This window comes from Vulpes lagopus, chromosome 15, assembly GCF_018345385.1.
Source record: "Vulpes lagopus strain Blue_001 chromosome 15, ASM1834538v1, whole genome shotgun sequence".
Classification (NCBI taxonomy): domain Eukaryota; kingdom Metazoa; phylum Chordata; class Mammalia; order Carnivora; family Canidae; genus Vulpes; species Vulpes lagopus.
Window position 1 is genome coordinate 8,584,552 of NC_054838.1, and position 21,502 is coordinate 8,606,053.

Consider the following 21,502-nt stretch of genomic DNA (forward strand, 5'->3'; position numbering starts at 1 on the left):
GGCTTCTAAGGGAGGGCGATGGAGGTGGTCTGGGGAATGTGGGAGGAAAGCTATGGACAGTGATTCCAGCTCCCAGCAACAGGGTGAAGGGCCACTGTGGGAACAACACAGAGAGGAAAGCTGGCAAGAGGAGTGAAGTCTCTTCGCCCCTCCTCCTTCTCTACTGGCAGAATTTGATGGAAAATCAGCCAACAAGGAAAACTGTAGTTTTGAGAATCCTAGCCCCCAAACACAGAGTATGGAAGGGTGAATATGGCACACTGCCTTACCCCTAGTCAATTTTCCAAAGAGCTCTGAATTTACAGCATTTATTGAGCATTTATTATGTGCCAAGTATAATTCTAAGCACTTTATATATGATTAATACATTTAATCCTCATCACAACATTTAGAGGTATTACTAGTATTATCCACATGATACAAATGAGAAAACTGGGGCATTATAAAGGTTAAGTCACTTGTTCAGAGGTAAAAGGCACTTATAATAATCGGCAAATCCAGGATTCAGACCCAGGGTGCCTAGCTATAAAACACTGGCTCTCAATATTTTTTTTGAAACTTTCACATCAATGTGTACCTGAGGAAAAAGCCTCAGTAAAATGGTGGAGGTAAGAGTCTTTATGTAAATGATCCTTAAATTGTATCATGTAAATGTAAGAATCATTTGGGGATCCTGAAAAAACTGAGATTCTGAGACTCACTCCTCAGAAAATGATCTAGAAGGTCTGGGAAGAGGAATTTGAATTTTAAACAAGTGGTCCCCAGACATCAGCCCCATCACCACCCCACGTTAATCATTCTGATGTAAATGGTCAACGGACCCCAGTTTGAGAATAATTACTTGGCAGGGGTTGATGAGAGCAGACAAGAGGATAGAACTTGAAAAAGTCTTTCTATTGCTCAGTTGAGAATCAGTCCTCAAACACAATTCTGATCACATCATGCCCTGCCTCAAATCCCTTCAGTTCATTCAACAAGCTCATGCAACAGATTAATTTAGATACTTACTGAACACATACTATGTGCTAGGCAATATTCTGGGTACTTGGGGTACATCAGTGAACAAATCAGTGATGCCTCAGGGACCTTATATCCTATGGGTTGGGGAAGGAGACAGTATGCAGCAGACAAGCTAAATTATATAGTATGTTAAAAAGCAGCTGAGTGCTAGGGGAAAATGCAGGGTAGCAAAGAGGAGGAATAGTGCAAAGGAAGGATAACTTTCCAGAAGTTGGTGAGCACAGGCTGCATTTGAGAAGTTAGCATTTGGGAAAAAAAACTCAGGGGAAAGGCACTTCACCCTGTGGGTATCTGGTGGAAGAGCATTCCAGGCAGAGAGGAGCAGGGAAAGGCTTGAGACAGAAGCACGCCTAGCGTGGAGGCATCCCTGAGAGGTAAAGCAGAAGTGGTCAGATCCTGTAGGGCCTTGCAGGCCACTATCGGGACTTTGGTTCTTCCTCTGGTGAACTGAAGAGCCACTCGAGGGTTCTAAGCAGAGCAACAACATGATCCAATTTGTCTAAGGATCACTCTGGGTGTTTGTAGCAGGGTGATGGTGGAAGCAGGGAGACCAACAGGAAGGCTTTAGTAATCAAGGCAAGAGGCGGTAACTCAGAACTACATGGTGGCCAGAAGCATTCAATTCTGGATGTATCTTCAAGATTGAGCCATGGGATTTCTCAAAGAAATCTGAATCTGGTGTGTGAGGAGAGAAAGTCATCATGAAAAGATTCTAAAGTTTTGATGTCATTGAAAGGGTGGAGTTTCTAATAAACTGGTATGAGGAAGACTGATGGTAGGGAATAGGGTTCTTTTTATTTATCTTTAAATTTATTACATGTTTTACTTAATTCATAATTGAGGGTAGGGTGGAAATCTGAAGTTTCAATCTTGGACATGTTAAGTTTAAGATGTCTGTTAGACAGTTAAGTGGATAGGTCAGGAACACAGTCTGCAGAGTCTGAGATGGAAGTCTGAACTGGAGTAAAAAATCTGGGGTGTTTTGGCATATAGACCTTATATCCAATCACACAATTGGAGGAGATTATCAAGGAAGAGAAAGGAAGTTTAGATAAAGAACAAGAAGGCTAAGCACTAGACACTGGGACATCCCTGCATTAAATGGTAGGAGAGGAAAAAGAGCAAAGGAGACTTCTCATGAGCAACCTGTGGGATTAAAAGGAAACTCAGGGGTGCTGTCTCCTGGAGGTGGAGTGAGGACAGTGTATTAGGGAAGAGGGAGTGGCCACTGTCAAATGCTGCTGAGCAGTTTCCCTGGAGTGCAGGGGTGAAAACCTGACTGTGGTGGACGTAAAAGGAAGATGGGAGGAGAGGAATTGGAGATAGTGACTATACATAATGTCTTCAAGGACTTTTTACTGACAAGTAAGTAAAGAAATTGCGCCTCATTGCTCACTTAAATACAGCTCAAATACTTAGCTTAACATTCAAGGCCCCTGGAGATCTAGTCCTAATCAACAAGTCTAATTTACGAACCAAGCTCCCCACTTTAAACACCCTATAGACTCATGGTTCCAACTATACTTCAGACTTCCCCCATTGTCTTCCTTGTACAGTACTCTCCATGAGGAAGTCATTGACTTCCAATTCTGTATTTCCAAACTCAATATTGAGAGACCCTTTTAATGCCTTATTGTCCATAAACACTTACTTGATCACATCTACTGAGGCCCTCTCCATCCTCTAACAATATTTTATTTGTACTGCTTTTATGGCTTTTAATATTCTCTACATTATGCTGTAGGTTCATTTATCTTAGCTTTCCCTCTAGACTGCAAGCCCGGTGATTAGTATGCCCAATTAAATGTTTTATGGCCTAAAAGACCTATCATGGTGCTCAATAAATACCTGTGGAATAATTTAAATTAATGAAACGTGCTTTTTCTTGTCACATATCAGTTAGAAGTACTGGAATGTAATAGTTTGGAAGGTGTGAAGTGAGGTATTTGAATTTTAAACAAGTGAGCCCCTGCCACATCCCTGTAATTCTGATTAAATGGTGTACGGACCACAATTTGAGAATATATACTTCGCAGGGTTTGAAGAGAGAGAAAGGGAAAGGATATAGCTTGAGAAAGTCCTTCTGTCATCCAATTGAGAAATCAGTCTTTAAACGATTATGATCGCATCACATCCTGCTTAAAAACCATTCATTCATTCATTCATTCATTCATTCATTCATTCATTCAACAAATTTAAATGTTTATTGAACACACAATGTATCAGGCTGTATCCAAGGTAACTTGGCATTCTAGAATGGCTACCCCATTTAGTATCTAAGTGACCTTGGAGAAGAAGATATGAACTTCTTTAGGCTTTAGTCTCCTTATTTGCAAAGGCTCTGTAAAGGAAAGAACAGATCCTTGGAAAACTGAAAGGTCAGTGTGGTTAGGGTACAAAGCGTGGTCCAGAATGAGACTGGTACAAAATAAGGATATAGTATTCAAGGCCTTGGAAGTCATGATGAGGATTGTAGCCTTTACCTAAGAGCAATGGAACCTTAAGGAAGGGTTTTCAGCAGGAAGGTACCATGCCCAGGGGTATTTAAATACAATACCATGAGTTAAAGCTGAATTAGTTTTTCCTCCAGAATAAGGGAAATTAGTAATTACCATCGCATCAGCCCAATATTTTGAGAGTACTAAGTAAAAACAGTAATCTTTAAGACTTCCTCTGTTTAATTTCCTGAGTAAGATGGAAAACTAAATTAAATCTTGCTTACTGGTGTTAACAGTGAGCTCAACTCATTCCTGGAATCGTGAGTCAGTTTCTTTACGACCTATATACACCTTTTCTCAATTTAAGATTCTAAAAGTGTTAGTGTCAGAAATGAAATCTCAACTACAAAAAAAAATTTATTAAGTGTGAAAACAAAACAGGTACATCTATTTAAATATTTTTTTTACATATTTATAGATAAAACAAACACAAATAACTTATCAAAAATTACAAGTTTAAAGAATAGTACTATTTTGAAACAACCAATAAAAGTATTTGAAAATACCACATTTTATCCATAATTAGTTAATATTATCTCCAAAAAAATGTAACTTCTATTTTCTTGTGAAAAATATACGTTTTTTTTTTAGATGTCTGGCAAGATTGTTCAGCAACAGTCCATCTTGCTAAATCTAAAAGTGTAATGCCTTTATTGAGAACTTCTGCTTTTACCAAATAGCTTTAAAAACCACTTGCGTTTTCCTTTGGGCTTAGGTGAACTCTGAATCTTCATGTCACTTGCAGACCACAGGGCATCAACATAAACACAAGCCAGTCAGAGTGAGAGTTTGGGGTTGCTTTTCTTCATACTGATCGAAGGACCTTCTCCTTTGCCGGGTGGAAGACTATGGTGTATTGTGATGTCCAATCTACTGCACAGGGCTTCACCAAGCCAAAGCAGCCACACTGAAAGAAATCTGCGAGGTTCTGTGTGAACCCAAGGCTGCCAAGGAAGGAAGAGAACACATCTTACTACATTTCCTGTTTACCTTTTGACAAACATTCATTCAAACCAGAAACATTCACTGAGAGTTTAGAATATACAACGTCCTTTGAAGATCCTGTAGCAGGAATCCAGAGATGAATCAGAGTTCCCCAGCTTACAGGCCATTAAAACTGAAGCCCAGTTCCATTTCTGGACCTGAATCCCTATTTTGAGATTCCCTGGCTTCTGCCCAGCAAATTAATTTCCTTCTGAGTCCCCCACTCACTGCAACAGTGGCTGGCATCAATAAGTGTCCTTCTTTCCATTCCCACTGCCCTGATTCAGATTTTGATAATCTCAAAGGCCATTATAGTCAACAAAATGGTTTTTTTCCTAAACTTTTTTTAAGATTTTATTTATTTATTCATGAGACAGACAGAGAAAAGAGAGAGATCGAGGCAGGGACAGAAGCAGGCTCCATGCAGGGAGCCTGATGTGGGGCTCGATCCCGGGTCTCCAGATCACGCCCTGGGCTGAAGGCGGCGCTAAACCGCTGAACCACCCGGGCTGCCCTTTCCTAAACTTCCTAAGTAAAACATGGCTCTGTCTTAATTCCTTCCAATTATTATTTTTTAATAATCCAAGTCTTTTGTCTTTTTTTCAGACCCATCATACCATGAATTCAGGGGGAATGGGTTCCAGCAGCTCAGGGTCCTTTCAATTGGCTCTCACAAAGTGCAGCACTTCTCTGGGTGGAGCAGGCTGGCGCTTCAGTTGAAGCCGAGTACCTTTCCCCTTGGCTTCCTTCTTTTTCTGATCATTTTCCTTCACATGCTTCAGGAAGCTATCTCAGCAACTAGGGTGCTTGATATGCTCACTAATAAGTACGTTAGTTTTCTCGGCAGGAATCTTGCCCTTGTGTGTTTACGACAATGCCAACAGCATGCTGGGTGACACTGTAGACTCTCATGGTTCTGCCCTGGTAACATTCATGGGGCGCTGCTTTCTGAACAGCGCCCCTTCCCTTGATGTCTATGTTATCACCTTTCTTGTAGATTCACATGTATGTGGCCAAGGAAACAACTCCATGTTTTCTGAAAGGCCTAGAGAACATATGGTGGGTGCCTCTCTTCTTTTCTGCCGTGCTGGCGAATTACTGGAAGATGGTGATTCCAGCCAAAAGGAAGGAGCTCCTTCCAATTAATCTTATCTATAGGACACTGTCTGGTCCTCGAAAACCCAAACCCAACAACCCCTTATCAAAACCCACCCCCCTGTACACATTAAAACATAGCTGTGCACGAGGATGATTATGCTATGGCTGCTGCTGTGAGAGTCATCAGGAAAGTATCATCACTCCTAGGAAGAGCGGCTCCAGAGCTACTGAATGAGTAAGAGTAACTTATGGTAAGAGACACAAGACAAATCTTCAATTTGGGCAGGTCTTTGGAAGCTAGATGCAAAGCAGCTCTAAGGCTCCCCCAGCTTGCGCTGCCATTACTCAGTAATCCCTAAACATGCCCAGCTCTCTCATCTCAGGCTCTTAGTTCCCTCTTTAGGGCCTGAAATACCCTCCAGTCCCTCTTCATCAAGTCCGACCCCACATCTTTCAGGGCTCAGCTGAAAATTCCAACTCAGTCACAAAGGCTTTCATCCTTTAACGGAGTAAATATTTATCCCTCTGGTTAAACTAGGGAAAAAGGGACTTTATTATCATTGCCAATCTGAAACAATCGTCACAAGCTTAGCACCACTGGTCACCCTCCATCACCTTAGTCATCTCTTCCCATTTAAGTCAATTCCTCTCCTCTCTAAACACAGATCATAGTCATATCCCAGGCTCTGATTTCCTTGTCTAACAGCCTAACAGTTTCATCTTGTACCACCGGTGTGCTTTAAAATAGACTGCTCGTGAGATATGCAAGTGAGCGTTAAATCCCTGGAGGGCTCAGGGTCACCTCTGCAGCACTCCCAGCCTCCAAGACCCCGATATACATGACAGGGAGATAAGCTTCAAAGCCCGATCATTCATATCGTAAGATGACAGCCTTCCTACAAACATTCTCATTTTCAACGGAGGACAGGTTTTATACAACCAGTACTCTGGAGAAAACACACCCCAAACCTGAAACACTAGCTTCTCCCTGACACAGGTGGGCACATTAAGCACAGGGCTGAAAGAATTATGGCGATAGAAAGGCAGGTTGAAAATCTTGGCAAAGCTCACAATCTAATGCTTTCTGCAGAGAGCCTTGTGGCTGGAATTCTCAGCCACGTGCTTGATTATCTCACACTGACTTCGTGCCAGCAACATGCAATCTTGTGACCATGTGGCTGGACTTGAGAGATTCCCCATCTTGGCAAAACTTCAAAGTCATTTAACTATTTGTGCAGAGCCCAGGAGACTAAGTCCTAAATTCCCACCACCTCGGGGCTCATGACCTTGCCTCTTACCTCCTGTCACCGAGGCTTCCAAGACTCCACCAGACAGCAGGTCAGAGAGCAACACTGCCTGGGTGCTGGCAGTAGGCTGGGAAACCAACGGCTAGGCTAGCATCCTCCATAGGACACAGTGGCCAAAATACCTCTGACTTACTTGTATGGGGTCCTCCTGAGGGATAATGTCTGTTTCATATGTCGGCTCTGCTTCAGCAGGCTGGTTCTCTCGTGGGAGGTCAGGCCCAGAAAAGCAATCTGCAAAAGAAGGTTGGAAGGTACATGAAAAATCCCATTCTGCTGAGGGTCTGTCACAATTAGTGCATCACAGGACAGCAGTAAAATACAGTATGACCTAGCCTTCTAGCCCAGGACCACAGTGAGGACAATGACTCAGCAACTCCAAAGGAGACTAAGTAAATCTAGTAGTTGAGCATTTTTTTAAAAAAGTTCATTTGGGGGATCCCTGGGTGGCACAGTGGTTTGGCGCCTGCCTTTGGCCCAGGGCGCGATCCTGGAGACCCGGGATCGAATCCCACATCGGGCTCCCGGTGCATGGAGCCTGCTTCTCCCCCTGCCTATGTCTCTGCCTCTCTCTCTTTCTCTCTCTGTGACTATCATAAATAAATAAAAATTAAAAAAAAAAAAAGTTCATTTATTTTTCAGTAATCTCTACACCCAACACATGGGGCTTGAACTCACAACCCCAAGATGAAGAGTCCCACGCTCTACCAACTGAGCCAGCCAGGTGCCCCGAGCACTTATTTTTTTGATTGTCTGTTTTTAATTATCCTTCAACAAAGCAGTCCTGAAATAATTGCTTTGGCAATTCAAGCCATGGCTGACAAGCCTATTTAGATTCTCAACACATTCAGCATGTAAGTTTTAGATGAATACAACTATATAAGGTCAGTATTACTGCAATTATCTCAACTTGTACATGCTGCTTCTCATCTCTTTGGAAAGGGCCAAATGAAAAGGTTAATCTGAAGTGAAGGACGTTTAAATCCATAATCTGGAGAAGGGTAAAAGTTAAGGTAACTTAAAAACTCCCAAATCATTAAAACCTTACTATTCACTGCGTTACTCCATTTAATCCTCAAAACAACTCAAACATCAAGTTCCTTATTCATAAAACAGAAATTACCACACCATCCTCCTTCATCAGATTGTTGAGGGATCTGACATAATATATTTAAATACCCAGTGGAGAGGCTTCTAGAGGTGAAGTAACTGGTCCAAGGTCACATAGCTTTGAAAGTAGCAGAACTGAGATGGACACCTCAGTTGGTGTGAGAATCAAGTTCATGGTCCTTACCACAGTCTATGCTCAGTTTGACTTGCCGTACATAGTCAAACCCATGACTCACTAGAACAGTCAGCAAATGAAAGGCTTCAAACCGAACTGTTTTACTAAGAAAGCAACTTTACTCTGAATTCCTGTATCTGAAAACTATCCAAAACTGTAAGTTCATTTTCCTACCTTAGAAAGTATAAAAAACACTAAGCTTTCTTTAAAAAATTGAGCTATAGTCTCACATACATCTGTACTTGTTCTAAGAGTCCAGAAGAGTAGAAAGAGAATTAGACTTGATGTCTCAAATCTTCAGCTCTACTTCTAATTTCACCTCTCACCCACCCTATGGCCAAAACAAGGCACTCAACCTCTCACAGGTTTAGTTTTCTCATCTACAAAATGGAGATGCTGCTTTGACACAGTCTGTACCTCAAATGTTTGTCAGGAAAGTGCTTTGGAGTATGTAACGCGTATGTAACTATTAGGCATTATAAGATATTAATAACCATCAATGATGCTAATACTTATTCTTCCTGCCTGAATTCATAGATACCAGAGGGGCAATAGCTGAAGATGAACATTCGGAAGCCTCAATGCGTTAGTATTACCAGCTCCATTCCTTTCTTCAGAATTTTTTTCCTTTGTCCATCTTTATTTGCTATTATTATTATTATTGTAGAATTGGTTACTTCCCTATAAAAGTGGAATGAATTTGGCTTTCAATGAGTAACATTCTAATTATCTGAGGTCATGGTGATTGGCTCAGACTGATCACACCTCTCTAGACCATGAGGGCAGGCTATGGCAACACCTAGAATTGGGTTATGCTCACAGGGAAAGGAAGGCAACAGGGAAAGGACAGCAGCTTCATGGGAAGCTGAACGTGGTTACTGCCCTGGAGCATGAACCTTCTAATGGCCGTGACCCTCTCTGGAAGTATCATTACCATGTCCACTAATTGGTGATGGATTTTGCGTTCCCCCTCCCCTTCTACCCACTTAAGCACTCATAATAAACAGGATAACACACAGGGTTGGAAAAAAAGAGGGAAGATAATCACCTCACAAATGTTTTTAAAAGCATCTCACAATGCTTTTTATATTTTATATCACGTTTTCACACACCATGTGATATAAGTATATGATGAAAAAAGCCTTGGAAAAAAGCCTTCCAGTTCTGATTTCACTACTCACTGAGTGACCCTGAGCAATCCAATTCACCTCTCTGCAACTCTATCCGTAAAATAAAAAGGTGAGATTAGATCATTCCTAGGGACATGCTAACAACTTATGCTAACCTTTAAACTATTCTGTGAGAGTAGCATTATCAACTCTATTTTACAGACAAGGAAACTGAAATTCAAGGGTCAAATGACATACCTACACCCAAAAGAGTAAGTGACAGAGGTGGAACTAAGACCCAAAAGGCTTCCGACTTAAAATTCAAGTCTCTCTATTACAGGCTACTGAAAATTTTACTCAAAGGCATTATAGGAAGACAAATAAATACCTGAAAGAGTTGATTTAATAATAAAAATGTTGACCATGAGAAGTGGAAAGCTGCTAGCATGAAGATATATAAAACCCAAGGGGAACAGGCCACAATCTGATTGAGGTAGGTCCACAGTCCATCTTCTCTGAATGTTGTGGTACAATGATTTGACCAATCTGTGAATTCAAAAAAAAAAAGGAACTCATTATTTAAAAAGGCAGCAAACTCATGATCATTCTTCAAGAAGATAAAACCACTGCATTTCTATTCGGGGAGAAAAGAAGACATGACAACACACACTAGAACCCAAATTTTAAGAATTTATCTTCCAAATGCCAGCTTAACCAGCAAAGTAAACAAACAGTACCTCACTGCTCATAAGAGCTATGACAGCACCGCACTGGTGGGGTGGGCAATAAAGGAATAAAAGCAAAAATGGTCCATAAGACCACCACTAAAACCATCATAATCAGCATAAAATAAACTCTCCAAAGTTAACTCTTCAAGGACTTGATAACAGAGAATAGCTATATTTAATAAATATCTTAGAGAATTCATCATCTTATCCAGGATACACAGCAAGACAGGAGTCTGTTATAGCACTGAATAAACTCCTAAGGGTTCGTATTAACAGGCCATTGCTGTAGGCACAAGAAATCCTGTTAGCACCCAGGTACCATCAGAACACAACCTAACGGCATAAGGTTACTGGGTGTATTTCTGCGTTGGCACCATGATTTACACTGTAGAGAGAAAAAGTCCAGGTAAGGGAATCATGAGACATCCTAGGAAAAGAATAAAGACCAAGATGCATGTGGTCAGTTTCTCCCTAGAAAACCCATATGTCAATTCAAACAGAGGACTTCCCTATGGCCTTCATGACCCCTAAGTCAATCTTCAAGGTTTTGTAAAGCCAATGACTTTTGTGGGCACCACGACCATTTACAAAGGGTGAATTATTTTTGAAATAAGAATTCTGTAAATTTGCACCTTGAGGTTCGATATATGCCTCTGACAATTTGATAAGTAATTTCAGACATTTTCCCAAAGCAGCACTTTAAGAGCTCCTAGGACAGAAAGAAAATGAGTCCCTGACTTTTACTATCACCTGTCTGTCCATTTTAGTCTTAAAAATCTATGCTTTCCCCTTGAGTCTCATCTGGTTCCTAACCATCTTTCATGACTGTATGTCAGAAGCATACTAAGGGCAATCATCACAAGTAACAATCAAGGCAACAAGTTAAGGCAAATTATGCTTTCTTTAGAGCTTCTCATTAGGAGAGCAGACAAAGATGCATCCCATGCACCTGATGTGACAAAAAAAAAAAAAAAAAAGAATATAATTCCCAACAGCAGGCAGAGGAAATGGCTGTTGCATGGTAAAGAACACCTATTTGCTCCCAGCTTATATTTCTACTGCTCTCTTCTGGGAATCTTTGTGATAATACAGCATGACCTCAAAGTGAAATTTTCATAGGAGTGATTTCAGATTTAATGTCAAAGATTTGGCTGCAAATGGCCACGTACGTAATCTTATGCAATGTAAAACTGTAATATGTACAAATAACACATTCTGGTCTGGTGGTCATTGGCTAATGACAGGGGACTCATACTATTCCAAGCTGACCGTTCTCATCTTCAGATAGATCTGACAGTTACGATGTGGTCTTTCTAAACACTGATCTAAAATCTTTCTCCCTGTACCTTGTAGGATGCTGACACTTTCTGGGTGTCCATACCCTGAAAGTAGACCTCACAAATGATGAAATGGATGGAGGCTGCCCAGAGCTGGAAGTAGCTGCAGCTGGCTCACATGAGGGAAGAGTGTGCACATCAGGGCTTTGGCAACAGCAATGTGAGTGGTAAACAAAAAGGGTGGGATGGCAGTGAGACCTCCTTAGAAAAATGAAGCACAAGTTCATTTTTTTTCCAACTGTGAAATAATGATAAATGACACAATGTACTCATTGAGTGTAAAGAAATATTGTCAGGAGACAAATGGGATAAAGGTAACAAAACATGTTCAGCCAGTCTACATGGTTGCACGCGAATATAAAGTGGGGCCATTTCCTAAGAAACAAAATATATAATTGGATCAGAGCCAGAGAATAGAGAGAAAGAAGAGGGAAGAACCGATGCATTTAATAAGAAAGCAACTTGGAAAGAATGAAAGTGATGGAAAATTCCTTTTATCCTTTTCAATAATACAGTCTTACACTGGACACAGCCATCAAACAAAGGTGACTATTTTTAGTGAAGAGAGAAGCGGGAGAGACAAGAGTGGTGTAAAATCTGGCTCCTCTCCTTGAGGATCAAGTCCAAGGGACAAGCTGGTCCGTGGGCCAGCTTAAAAAGGTTTTCCAGGAATACCCTTTATTGTGAGGCCTTAAAAGGGCAGCTCTTTCATCAGAAAGATGCACCATCAAGAAATCTTTATTCGTTACCCCACAGGATATAATTTAAGAGGTTTTTGAATTCCAGAGCTCAGGATTACAGATGGCCTTTGATGAGAAAAGAGATCAGGGATCAGTTAGATCTCTGACAACCAGATCCATTTGAGATGGTGATGGTAACACTGAGCTACAAAAGCATTCCCTACTGATCACAGATGCCCAAAGTGCCAGACGGAAAGGAGCTAGCAAGGTAAATGAAGCCCTCTCCATGCCTGTGGCAGGGCAAAAAGAAACCATTTCACATAGATATTATTAAGAATCTCTAAACATGAAACCCCGAACAAACCAAAACTTGTTAATACTGGAGGTTTCTGGGGAAGGGAACTGGGAGGCTTACAGGCAGAGTAGGAGGATTTATTTTTCAAACACTAAACAGAAGTTCAACCAAAGAAATGGGGAAGGTAAGAAGGGGTGGTACTTAGGATGCTAAGGGAAAGAGAAAATAAAGTAGAGAGAACATTTCTAACATCTTCCTGAATCATCCCAGGTTTAGTTCAGGAACTAAAACAGTATTCTACTGGCAAAACCTAAGACCAGAACATCAATGTAACATGGATTATAAGAAGCGGTCAGCAGATTCATAGTGAGGCCAAATTCTCCCAAAGCCTTCAAAATAAATAAATAAATAATCAACAGCTAAGGCCAAAATAAACTACCAGCGCCACAGGTTTTCCCAGATAGGTAACCCACTTCAAGATTTGCAAAGCATAGCCATATAATTGCTCAGAGCTAAGCTAAAATCCTTCTTGCTTCAATTTAAACCCTGCTCTTCTGGGTTAATCACCTTGGGATAGTCAGATGTCACTCCCTACATGAGCCCCCTACATGCCTGTTCACGCTGCTACTGAGAAGTTATTTTCCCTTCTTAGGGATGCAGAATAAATGGTCTAAGGTTTTCTTCTAAGTCATTATTTCCAAACTTCCAGTGACTATTAGTTGGCCCATAAGCTCTAAGCTGTGACTGGACATTTATCAAATGGCACAGACATTTAGGGTTTTGTTCCTTCTCTCCATGACCACTTCCTCCCACCTTCAACCTCTCCACTGCCAATCTGTTCTTTTTCCTATTTTATTTACTTATCACTTCCCTAGCTCTGTTCCTGAACAGCTAATTTTTCCTCACTTCACTAGGTGATAAATCTATACTTTGCCTCAAATGAATTTGTATTGCTGACCACTTCTCAATTTATCACTTTAGGTGAGGTACAATCTTTTCCCAAGGGTGGACAAACCTCTGTCAAGCATTTCTTGCAGCTTCCCATTGCTGAGTCTCAGAGGCAGCCATCTTACTTTTATCAGGAGTATGTTTTATAGTCACCCAGTCAGAATGTGAATATACAAAAATTTACCAAGAAAAATTCATGTGGGTACGGGTTTATGAGTTTGCTATATGAAAATATTATACTTACAGATGAAAGACTCATACATAATCCAATCACAAACGATGGAAAGAAAAAATAAGAAGAATATGTAATAGCGATGATTGCCAAAACCTATACCAAAAAGAAAAAACATATTTAATACTTTCTTACAATGATTTTCCAGATCAAGACTTTATTAATCACTTTCCTGTCAAAAGCCTTCACCAAAGTAAAAAGTAAATAAGCTTATGCTTTGCTTTTAAATAATATTAAACCAAAACCAAATAGCTCTGTTACGTCATGGTCAACTGTCCGTGATAACTGAACTAATATTTATTTGTTGCTTACCTAAAAGACATCTTTCTTGAACAGAACAAGATTTACTAAACATGTGTAGTTCTAGGATGGCCTATACTGCATTGGAGGAAGGGGAGAAGGAGGGACTTTGGGCAAATCATACCCTATCTCTTCCTTCCTTCCATGTAACAAGTTTAAGAAGTATAATTTCTGTAAATCAAGGATCCACTTGATAAGGGTAATAGAGAAAATGAATGTAAGAGCAGCAAAAAGATATGCTGAAGACTAAGCACAGGAAAAAAGGGTCAACCTGCAGGCTAAGGTGTACAGAAGTGAAGTAAGGGCGAGGGTGCCAAGCAACCAAGTCTCACTGTTGTGTATGTGGCTCTCTAGACGCTGGAGTTGAGAGCACTTTGATGCTAATGACACAGAAGTACCACCACGTCCCCACTTTCTATGGCAGCAATGCCTAGCAGAAGGAGCAATGCCCACTGCAATGGGAAGACCTAGGTTCAAAGAGGAGTAGTTGTGTTAAGTATTTAAGTTAATGCCTTAAACTTCTCTGATCCAGTGTTCTTGTTTTTAATCTGGGGATAAGATCTCTTCTGCCTGCTTCATAGGCCTATGGCAACCAAATAAGAGGATGCATGTGAGACCACTAAGTTAAATGTAGCGTAATAAAAATACATGGGCTCAACACTGTTGCTTTTTCCATGTTCACTCCAAGCTGCTATAATGCTAACCATCCCATCTTTACGGTGGGATGAGGTCCACAAAGCTTGGAGCTCTAGAATAGTAGAGAACATCAAATGCACCAAAGAAACCTGAGTAAAGCCACCTTTTGTTCAAGATTATAAAAGAATATCCTCTGCTGAAGACAATTACCACAGTTCCTCCGAAATTCCTCATAATAAACCCCTGGTTTTACAGTGACCACTCAGAGGAAACTTGGGGCTACAGACCACGACAAGGAATACTCCCTATTATCTCTGGTTCTGGCTCCTACCTGAGCTTTGAAAGAGACAAGTGGAGAAGTAAATGAGAGAGACAAGTCACAAGACATGGTAAGAACCTGATAATTTGGTATAGAAGACTGACATTACTAAAATAACCTCAAGCAAATAATTTACCTTTTCTATTTTTTCACCTCTAAAATGCAGATAGTAATATCAACCACACAGGTTGTGCCCTGATGATCAAATAGGATACTATATTCAAAAGTGCTTTATAAATTCTAAAATACTATACAAATGACATTATTATTATCAACATTGACAGCTTTCCAAAAGTGTTATACCATGAAGCTTCTCTGGCAAGGAAGAGCTACAAAACGCACCCCCCCTTAGATGCCCTTCCATTTTTTTCTATGAATCATTAACATAGCTAAATATACACTTAACTTCATAGTGTTAACTGAAAAAATTCAATCTCTCACCTATGCACCGTCCAGTCCACAGACAATGCTGATCATATCGAGCGACACAAGAGTTACACACGTGGCAATGAAGTGACCTTAATGGCTTCCTTATCTAAGTGGGCAATTAAGACAGGTCCAAGCAAAAATCAGTGTCTTAAAGTGGTGACAAATCACAAACAAAATCTTACTCCTAAGTCATAAAGACATGGGCACAAATAATCCTAAATAGATCATCAGTTCACGCAGAGGCTCTGGCATGCCTTGTTAATATTTACTTCCATGTATCTGATTTTGATTAGGCCATCACTAGAAGGGATTGGACTTCCAGAACCTATTCACACTGATGAAGGGGAAGTGAGGCAGTACCAGGCAGCAGAATGAGCACTGGATTAAGAAAAAGGAAAAAGGACACCCAGTTACATTTCCAGCTCTGCCAATAATCTGGGGGAAGTTAATTCCTCCCTCTAGGCCTTGATTCATCAGTTGCAAAATGACAGGTTTCAGTAAGTAGTTTCTAGGGTCATTGTGAGCCTCTGACTTGAAGTTAGTTTTAATATATGCTTTATGGCAGGAAAAAGCAATCAAAACACACTACAGATCACAGATTTAACCATAGGCAACTTTAAAGAACTATGAACATCATTCCCTCAATATGCTTAAGGCAGAAAACTATCCTGATAGTAATACAAAATTAGAACCTGGTAGAAACAAAGGTGTACAAATATACCATGAAGATTTAACAAAGGCTTACATGACAAATGCTACCAAGAATTTGCTTTCTTACTATAGGAAAAAAATATTTAAAAAAAGACTCACAAGACATGATGTACAAAATGTTCTGAAGTCCAGACAGCCAGTCTCTGCAAGGGTGATGATATTCTGAAAGGCATGAAATTTGACCTTATGATTTCGTTTTGCTAAGAAATATATAATGCATGGTTATATACCGTTCTCACAGCTCTCTCTCCAAACTGAGGCAGCCAGAAAAGCAATTTGGAATACTTGCCACCAAATCATTCTGTACTTGAAAATAATGTGACTTTTCAAGGCTGCATTTTCAACCATAGCCAATAAATTAGAATGCACAAAAATTATACCTCCCCTTCTCTCCATGAATGGCAAGCACCTTCCAGTTATAATCTGCTAGGGAAAAATAAACACACACATATATACCCATAAAAAAGAAACAAAACCCATCAGTATACATCAGAACTGATGGTTATAAGCACCATGGACTCGTCCTTTCAGGAACACTGGCTAGAGGAACACAGACAACGATGCTCTCCCCAATTTCTAAACCTTTGCAAGCAAAGGATAATAGTCAACTGACACCTTCATTTCTGAGGAAGAGAAAGGTCAATGAGGCGCCCTCTTGCCCCTGCTCGGTTACTCTCCATGTATTTTACTGAGGAACTGAAATGATCATTATCTAAGTGTGTTACTAAAAAGAAATTTAGATCAGGTTCACTAACAAATTACATTTGAAGAAGTCTTGGTGAGTATGACTTTAAGAGAAAATAAAAATGTTTTAAAACTTTCACATAAATAAATGAAAGAGTAAAAGAGTAACAGTGGACAAATCTCAACTTTGTTGACACATGTTGCATCTATTACATGCTGGGCACTAGAGAGGCAGCCATGGCAAACATGAACGTTACTAATTAAAAAAAAAAAAAAAGTAACATTACAAAGAAAGCTCACCGTTTTCCTTTCTTCTTCTGAAGCTTTGGTGAAGCCTGGATCAGTTGCCCAAGTCTTGTAGAAAAAGTAGAGGAAGCCTATTATGCTGAGAAGGAAAGCAAAATAGAAAGGAGTGCCTGCTAGATGTGAAAGCCTCGTTAAGGAATATATCAGCTTCCATTAAGAACAGTATAATTATGACATAAGCAAATTTCATCACTGGTGCCTAAGAATCTCTCTGCATTCTATCCTCACTTTCCATTATCTATACACATCCCTGCCCCCAAACCTGGCCCCATCCTATGTTCTAAACCTACAGGAATTTGCTCATAGTGGCTAATAATTAATCCCTCCTGATTAGCTGAAACTCATGAAATATTGATAGGAATAGTTGCAATCTATGAGGTACATCCTGAGGGCTTAAAACCATTCTAGATCCAAATAAAGTAATCTCTGACAGTGTAACTATGGCTCTCCTGTAAGCATCTAAAAGAATATTTTATCATTTTAACAAAATAATTCGAAGAAACAAACCACTTGATTCAGATTCCAACTAAAAATATTTCTTTACACATTAGATTAATGCTTGCACAAATTTCCTAATAGAAAGTTTAATAATGAATCCTTGTCATCTTTTAGGCTGCATTAATTTAGAAATACACACAAAAAATTGCTTTTTGCAAAGTAATTACAAATCAAATTATATTTGGGGAAAAGAATACATTACGGGCACATTAAGATAATAAGTATTTCAAGGATAAATATTACCCATTTTGAAATGGTATAAATTCGTTGTATAAAATGTAAAATTTTGCTCCAGGGAAAGAATGAAGGTGCACTGAGCAATAAGCCAATGCACCAGTAGTAAACCAATTCTCCTTGCCCAATTTAAATCATTATCAACACAGTAACTATCTGCCTTCCAAGGACTTATCAAGCTGTCTTTAAAAAAAAAAAAAAAAAGAAAAAAAGAGGGGATCCCTGGGTGGCTCAGCGGTTTCACGCCTGCCTTTGGCCCAGGGCGTGATCCTGGAGTCCCAGGATCGAGTCACACATCGGGCTCCCTGCATGAAGCCTGCTTCTTCCTCTGCCTCTTCCTCTGCCTCTCTCTCTGTGAATCTTTAAAAAAAAAAAAGATTTTATTTATTTATTTGAAGGAGGAAAAAAGAGAGAGCTCGAGCATGAGCACAAGCAGGGAGGGGGCGGAGGGCAGAGGGAGAGGGAGAAGCAGGCTTCCTGGTGAGCAGGAAGCCTGATGAGGGACTTGATCCCAGGACCCTGAGGTCATGACCTGAACTGAAGGTAGGCACTCAACCAACTGAGCCACCCAGGTGCCTGTAGAACGGTCTTAAGCCAAACTCTGGACTGGAACAGGTGGCCATGAAATAGACTCTAAACCCCTGCTATTCAAAGTATGGTCCGTGGAACCACAGCAATGGCTTTACCTGGTAGCTTATGAGAAAGGCAGAACTTCAGACCTCACTCCAGATCTGTAGAACCAAACTCTGGATCCTTAGGGGATCCATGCACATAATACAGTTCGAGAAGCACTGATCTGACCCCAGAAAAACCAGCCAACAACCACATCTGGCTCAGGTAGGTTAAATCCTGGTTAAATGTATCAGTTGGCCTGCAGAAAGGTCTGGCTTTAAGATAGGATCTAGAAGAGTTGTGTGGCATTCAATTCCAACAAATAAAGCTTACTTAGAATGGATTAAGAATACTGTTACAGAGTACATAAGTCAAGACCTTTAAAGAAACACATCCTTTCTTCCTTAGAAATCTTGAAGATTTCTAGAATCTTGATCAACACACATGACACATCCTCAAAAATATATTCAGTTGAATCATGATTCCACATACTGAACGACTGAACTGTGGGCTTCTGTTCTGAATAACTTTCCAAAGAAATCCCAGGAGGTTCCCTGGAGCTTCTCTCTCTGAGTAAAATGAATGCATTCTATCCCCTCACATAAAAGTCAAACATTCCTTGTTTCCATGCCCTTGCTTAGTGTGGTAACTCAAATGTTCCCCATTGCCCCCATCTACACTTTGAGGATGTCCAAGCCCTAACTGCCTTTAAGACCTAACTTGGGAAGCCTGGGTGGCTTAGCGGTTTAGCACCTGTCTTCAGCCCAGGGCCTGATCCCGGAGACCTGGGATCGAGTCCCATGTCGGGACTGTGCCTCTCTCTGTGTGTGTCATGAATGAATAAATATTTTTTTAAATTTACTTATTCATGAGACACAAAGAGAAAGAGAGAGGCAGAGACACAGGCAGAGGGAGAAGCAGGCTCCATGTAGGGAGCCCGACATAGGACTCCATCCAGGGACTCCAGGATCACACCCTGGGCTGAAGACGGCGCTAAACCGCTGAGCCACCCGGGCTGCCCAAGACCTAACTTATATTCTCCTTCCCCTTGAAGTCTCTTTTCTTTCCTCTTTTTCTTTCTTTCTTTCCGTCTTTTCTCATCTGAGAGTGAGAGAGAGAGCGAGAGAGAGAGAGCGAGCATGAGTTGAAGGTGAAGGACAAAGGAAGGGGGAGAGGGAGAAGCAGACTCCCCACTGAGCAGGGAGCCTGATGTGGGGCTTGATCCCAGGACCTCATGACCTGAGCCAAAGGCAGATGGTTAACTGAGCTACCCAGGTGCCCCAAAGATCTTTCCTGATTCCCTATAGAGAATTCTTTCCCTTCCCTGAATCTAAAAATGCCTGTTCTGTGGTACTTGGACCTTATACACACCTCAGCCTCCCCAGTTAACTGTGACCCTCTGCAGTTAAAGTCTCTCAATATGGAGCTGAAGTTTGCCTTTCTGTAACCTGGACTGTTTTTCATCCTCTAGGTGGTTTTGGCTCTACACTGAAAATCTACACTACAGCTGTCCTTAGATCTACCTTACAGAATCCTATTTCTCATCTGTTCAATAGTTTTATTGAAGGTCCATTCCATACAGTACACTGACTTCCAAATGATAGACTTCCAAACCCTTGACATTGGAAGGCAGTGCTCCAGTACACCTCCAGGATAAGCAGCAACTTTGTTCCTTATACAGCACAGTTCCCTTATGCTCCTGTTTGGTCAATGCCTCTCTCAAAAGAATAGAATTCAAAACACAGCAAGCATACCTCAGGGTGGTCCTGACCAGTGCCAGAGACAGTGTGACTGCTGCTGTCCCTCACATGGACATTCAAATCCTTGTATCCCTTGTGGGGAGTACAGTGGCTTCCTTGGCAGCTGTGTCACTCCCTCCCTGAGGCTTTTGGCCAAAGAGCTTACTCTTGAACTTGATCTGAAACTGTGTTACTCCCTCTGCAGCAGGCCAGAACCACAGACATAATTTCTGTGCTTCACCATTTCTGAGTTTTAATCTTCCCTCCAGACACATCAGGAAGGTCATACCTTTTCTATTTGATCCCGCTTCATAAAAGCCAAATATATTAATTGCCTAACATATAAAAGGCACCAAAAAGAAGTGATCTTCTGAGGAACCAATCTAGAGCTTCCCTTAAAATTAATTTCAACATGCGGCCTTCCACACAGATTTTATCCATAACAATGAAATAGCTATTATTTATAAAATGCCACTTAGGCAATGGGGTCAGCATTTTACAGACATCATAACATAATAATCCTTGCAGCCATCCTGTGAACTTGTATGGTTGGTTATCCCTCAGTTTTGGTTTTTTTTTTTAATAGCAAAACTGAGACTCAGTGAAATTAAATAACGTAGCCAATGGTACCTGACGAGTAAGAAAAAGAGCCAAACTCAAACTCATTCTGTCTGATTTCGAAGATGGTAGTCTTTCCACAGTGCCCCAGACACTCATCTCTTAACAGACTGTGAGAGGGGAAGCTCCCACACGATCCAGGATTGGCAACCTGAGACAAGATTAGTCTAAATACTCAGGATGGGTCTTTACAGGGTGGCACATCCCAGGGCCGTTCTAACAGCATTTAACATTCAGGCTCTAAAAACACTGATCTGAAGGCAAAGTGTGCCACCTACTGACTGACGTGCGCTTGCCAGTAGCAGGTTCATATGGGTGCCCAGATCAAAGGGTTTTCTGCTGTACCTGCAAGTAAAATACCCCATCTTGTCCACTCTGACATCGTAAGAATCTGTCTAGCTTTGGAAATCAAATCTTCTGATGTAATGGCATCTTCACAAATGGGTGACCTGCCTGCGATGAAACTCACTTGAACACTAAGTTCTGTAGCTGAGGCTCTCAGACTACAGTGGAGCTACAATCCTATTGATACTGCTTCTGCAACGTTGAAATAATGCAATATAAAAAGTATCTCACTTTTTGTGCAAAAAGCGAAATAATGTGAATTTCTCAAAATTTAAAAGTTCATCAAGGAACAATTTTAAAACTGTGTTTACTCCACTGCCATGTGGATTAGTAAACAAAAATATGAGCCATCCCTTAGAATCATGTCAGTTTTCCTAGAATTTACCAGCCTTGAGATTTCTCCGAGTGGTTTGTGTTGTATATTGTGCTGTTGTTTTATACAGTCGTGGTTAGTTATAAAGTATTTTTATATCACATATCATCCAAGCCTTCATTAAGTAGTGGTTGTAAGACTAGTGCTTAAAAAGCTGCTCCCAAATCAGTAATCATAAGA

General features: G+C 40.7%; 1 protein-coding gene across 2 annotated transcripts in view; it reads right to left on the reverse strand.

Annotated features, from left to right (window-relative positions):
• Positions 1 to 3,914: 3,914 nt before the first annotated feature.
• ZDHHC13 (zinc finger DHHC-type palmitoyltransferase 13) overlaps positions 3,915 to 21,502 on the reverse strand; it is a 49,375-nt gene continuing 31,787 nt past the window's right edge. For both annotated transcript variants that reach the window (XM_041730648.1, XM_041730650.1), the window contains exons 11-17: positions 16,898 to 17,022; positions 16,013 to 16,075; positions 15,215 to 15,308; positions 13,531 to 13,614; positions 9,687 to 9,844; positions 7,041 to 7,138; positions 3,915 to 4,462 (exon numbers count right to left, since the gene is read on the reverse strand). In XM_041730648.1, the coding sequence (XP_041586582.1) occupies positions 4,324 to 4,462; positions 7,041 to 7,138; positions 9,687 to 9,844; positions 13,531 to 13,614; positions 15,215 to 15,308; positions 16,013 to 16,075; positions 16,898 to 17,022 (761 nt within the window). In that variant the 3' untranslated portion in view covers positions 3,915 to 4,323. The remainder of the gene's footprint in view (positions 4,463 to 7,040; positions 7,139 to 9,686; positions 9,845 to 13,530; positions 13,615 to 15,214; positions 15,309 to 16,012; positions 16,076 to 16,897; positions 17,023 to 21,502) is intronic.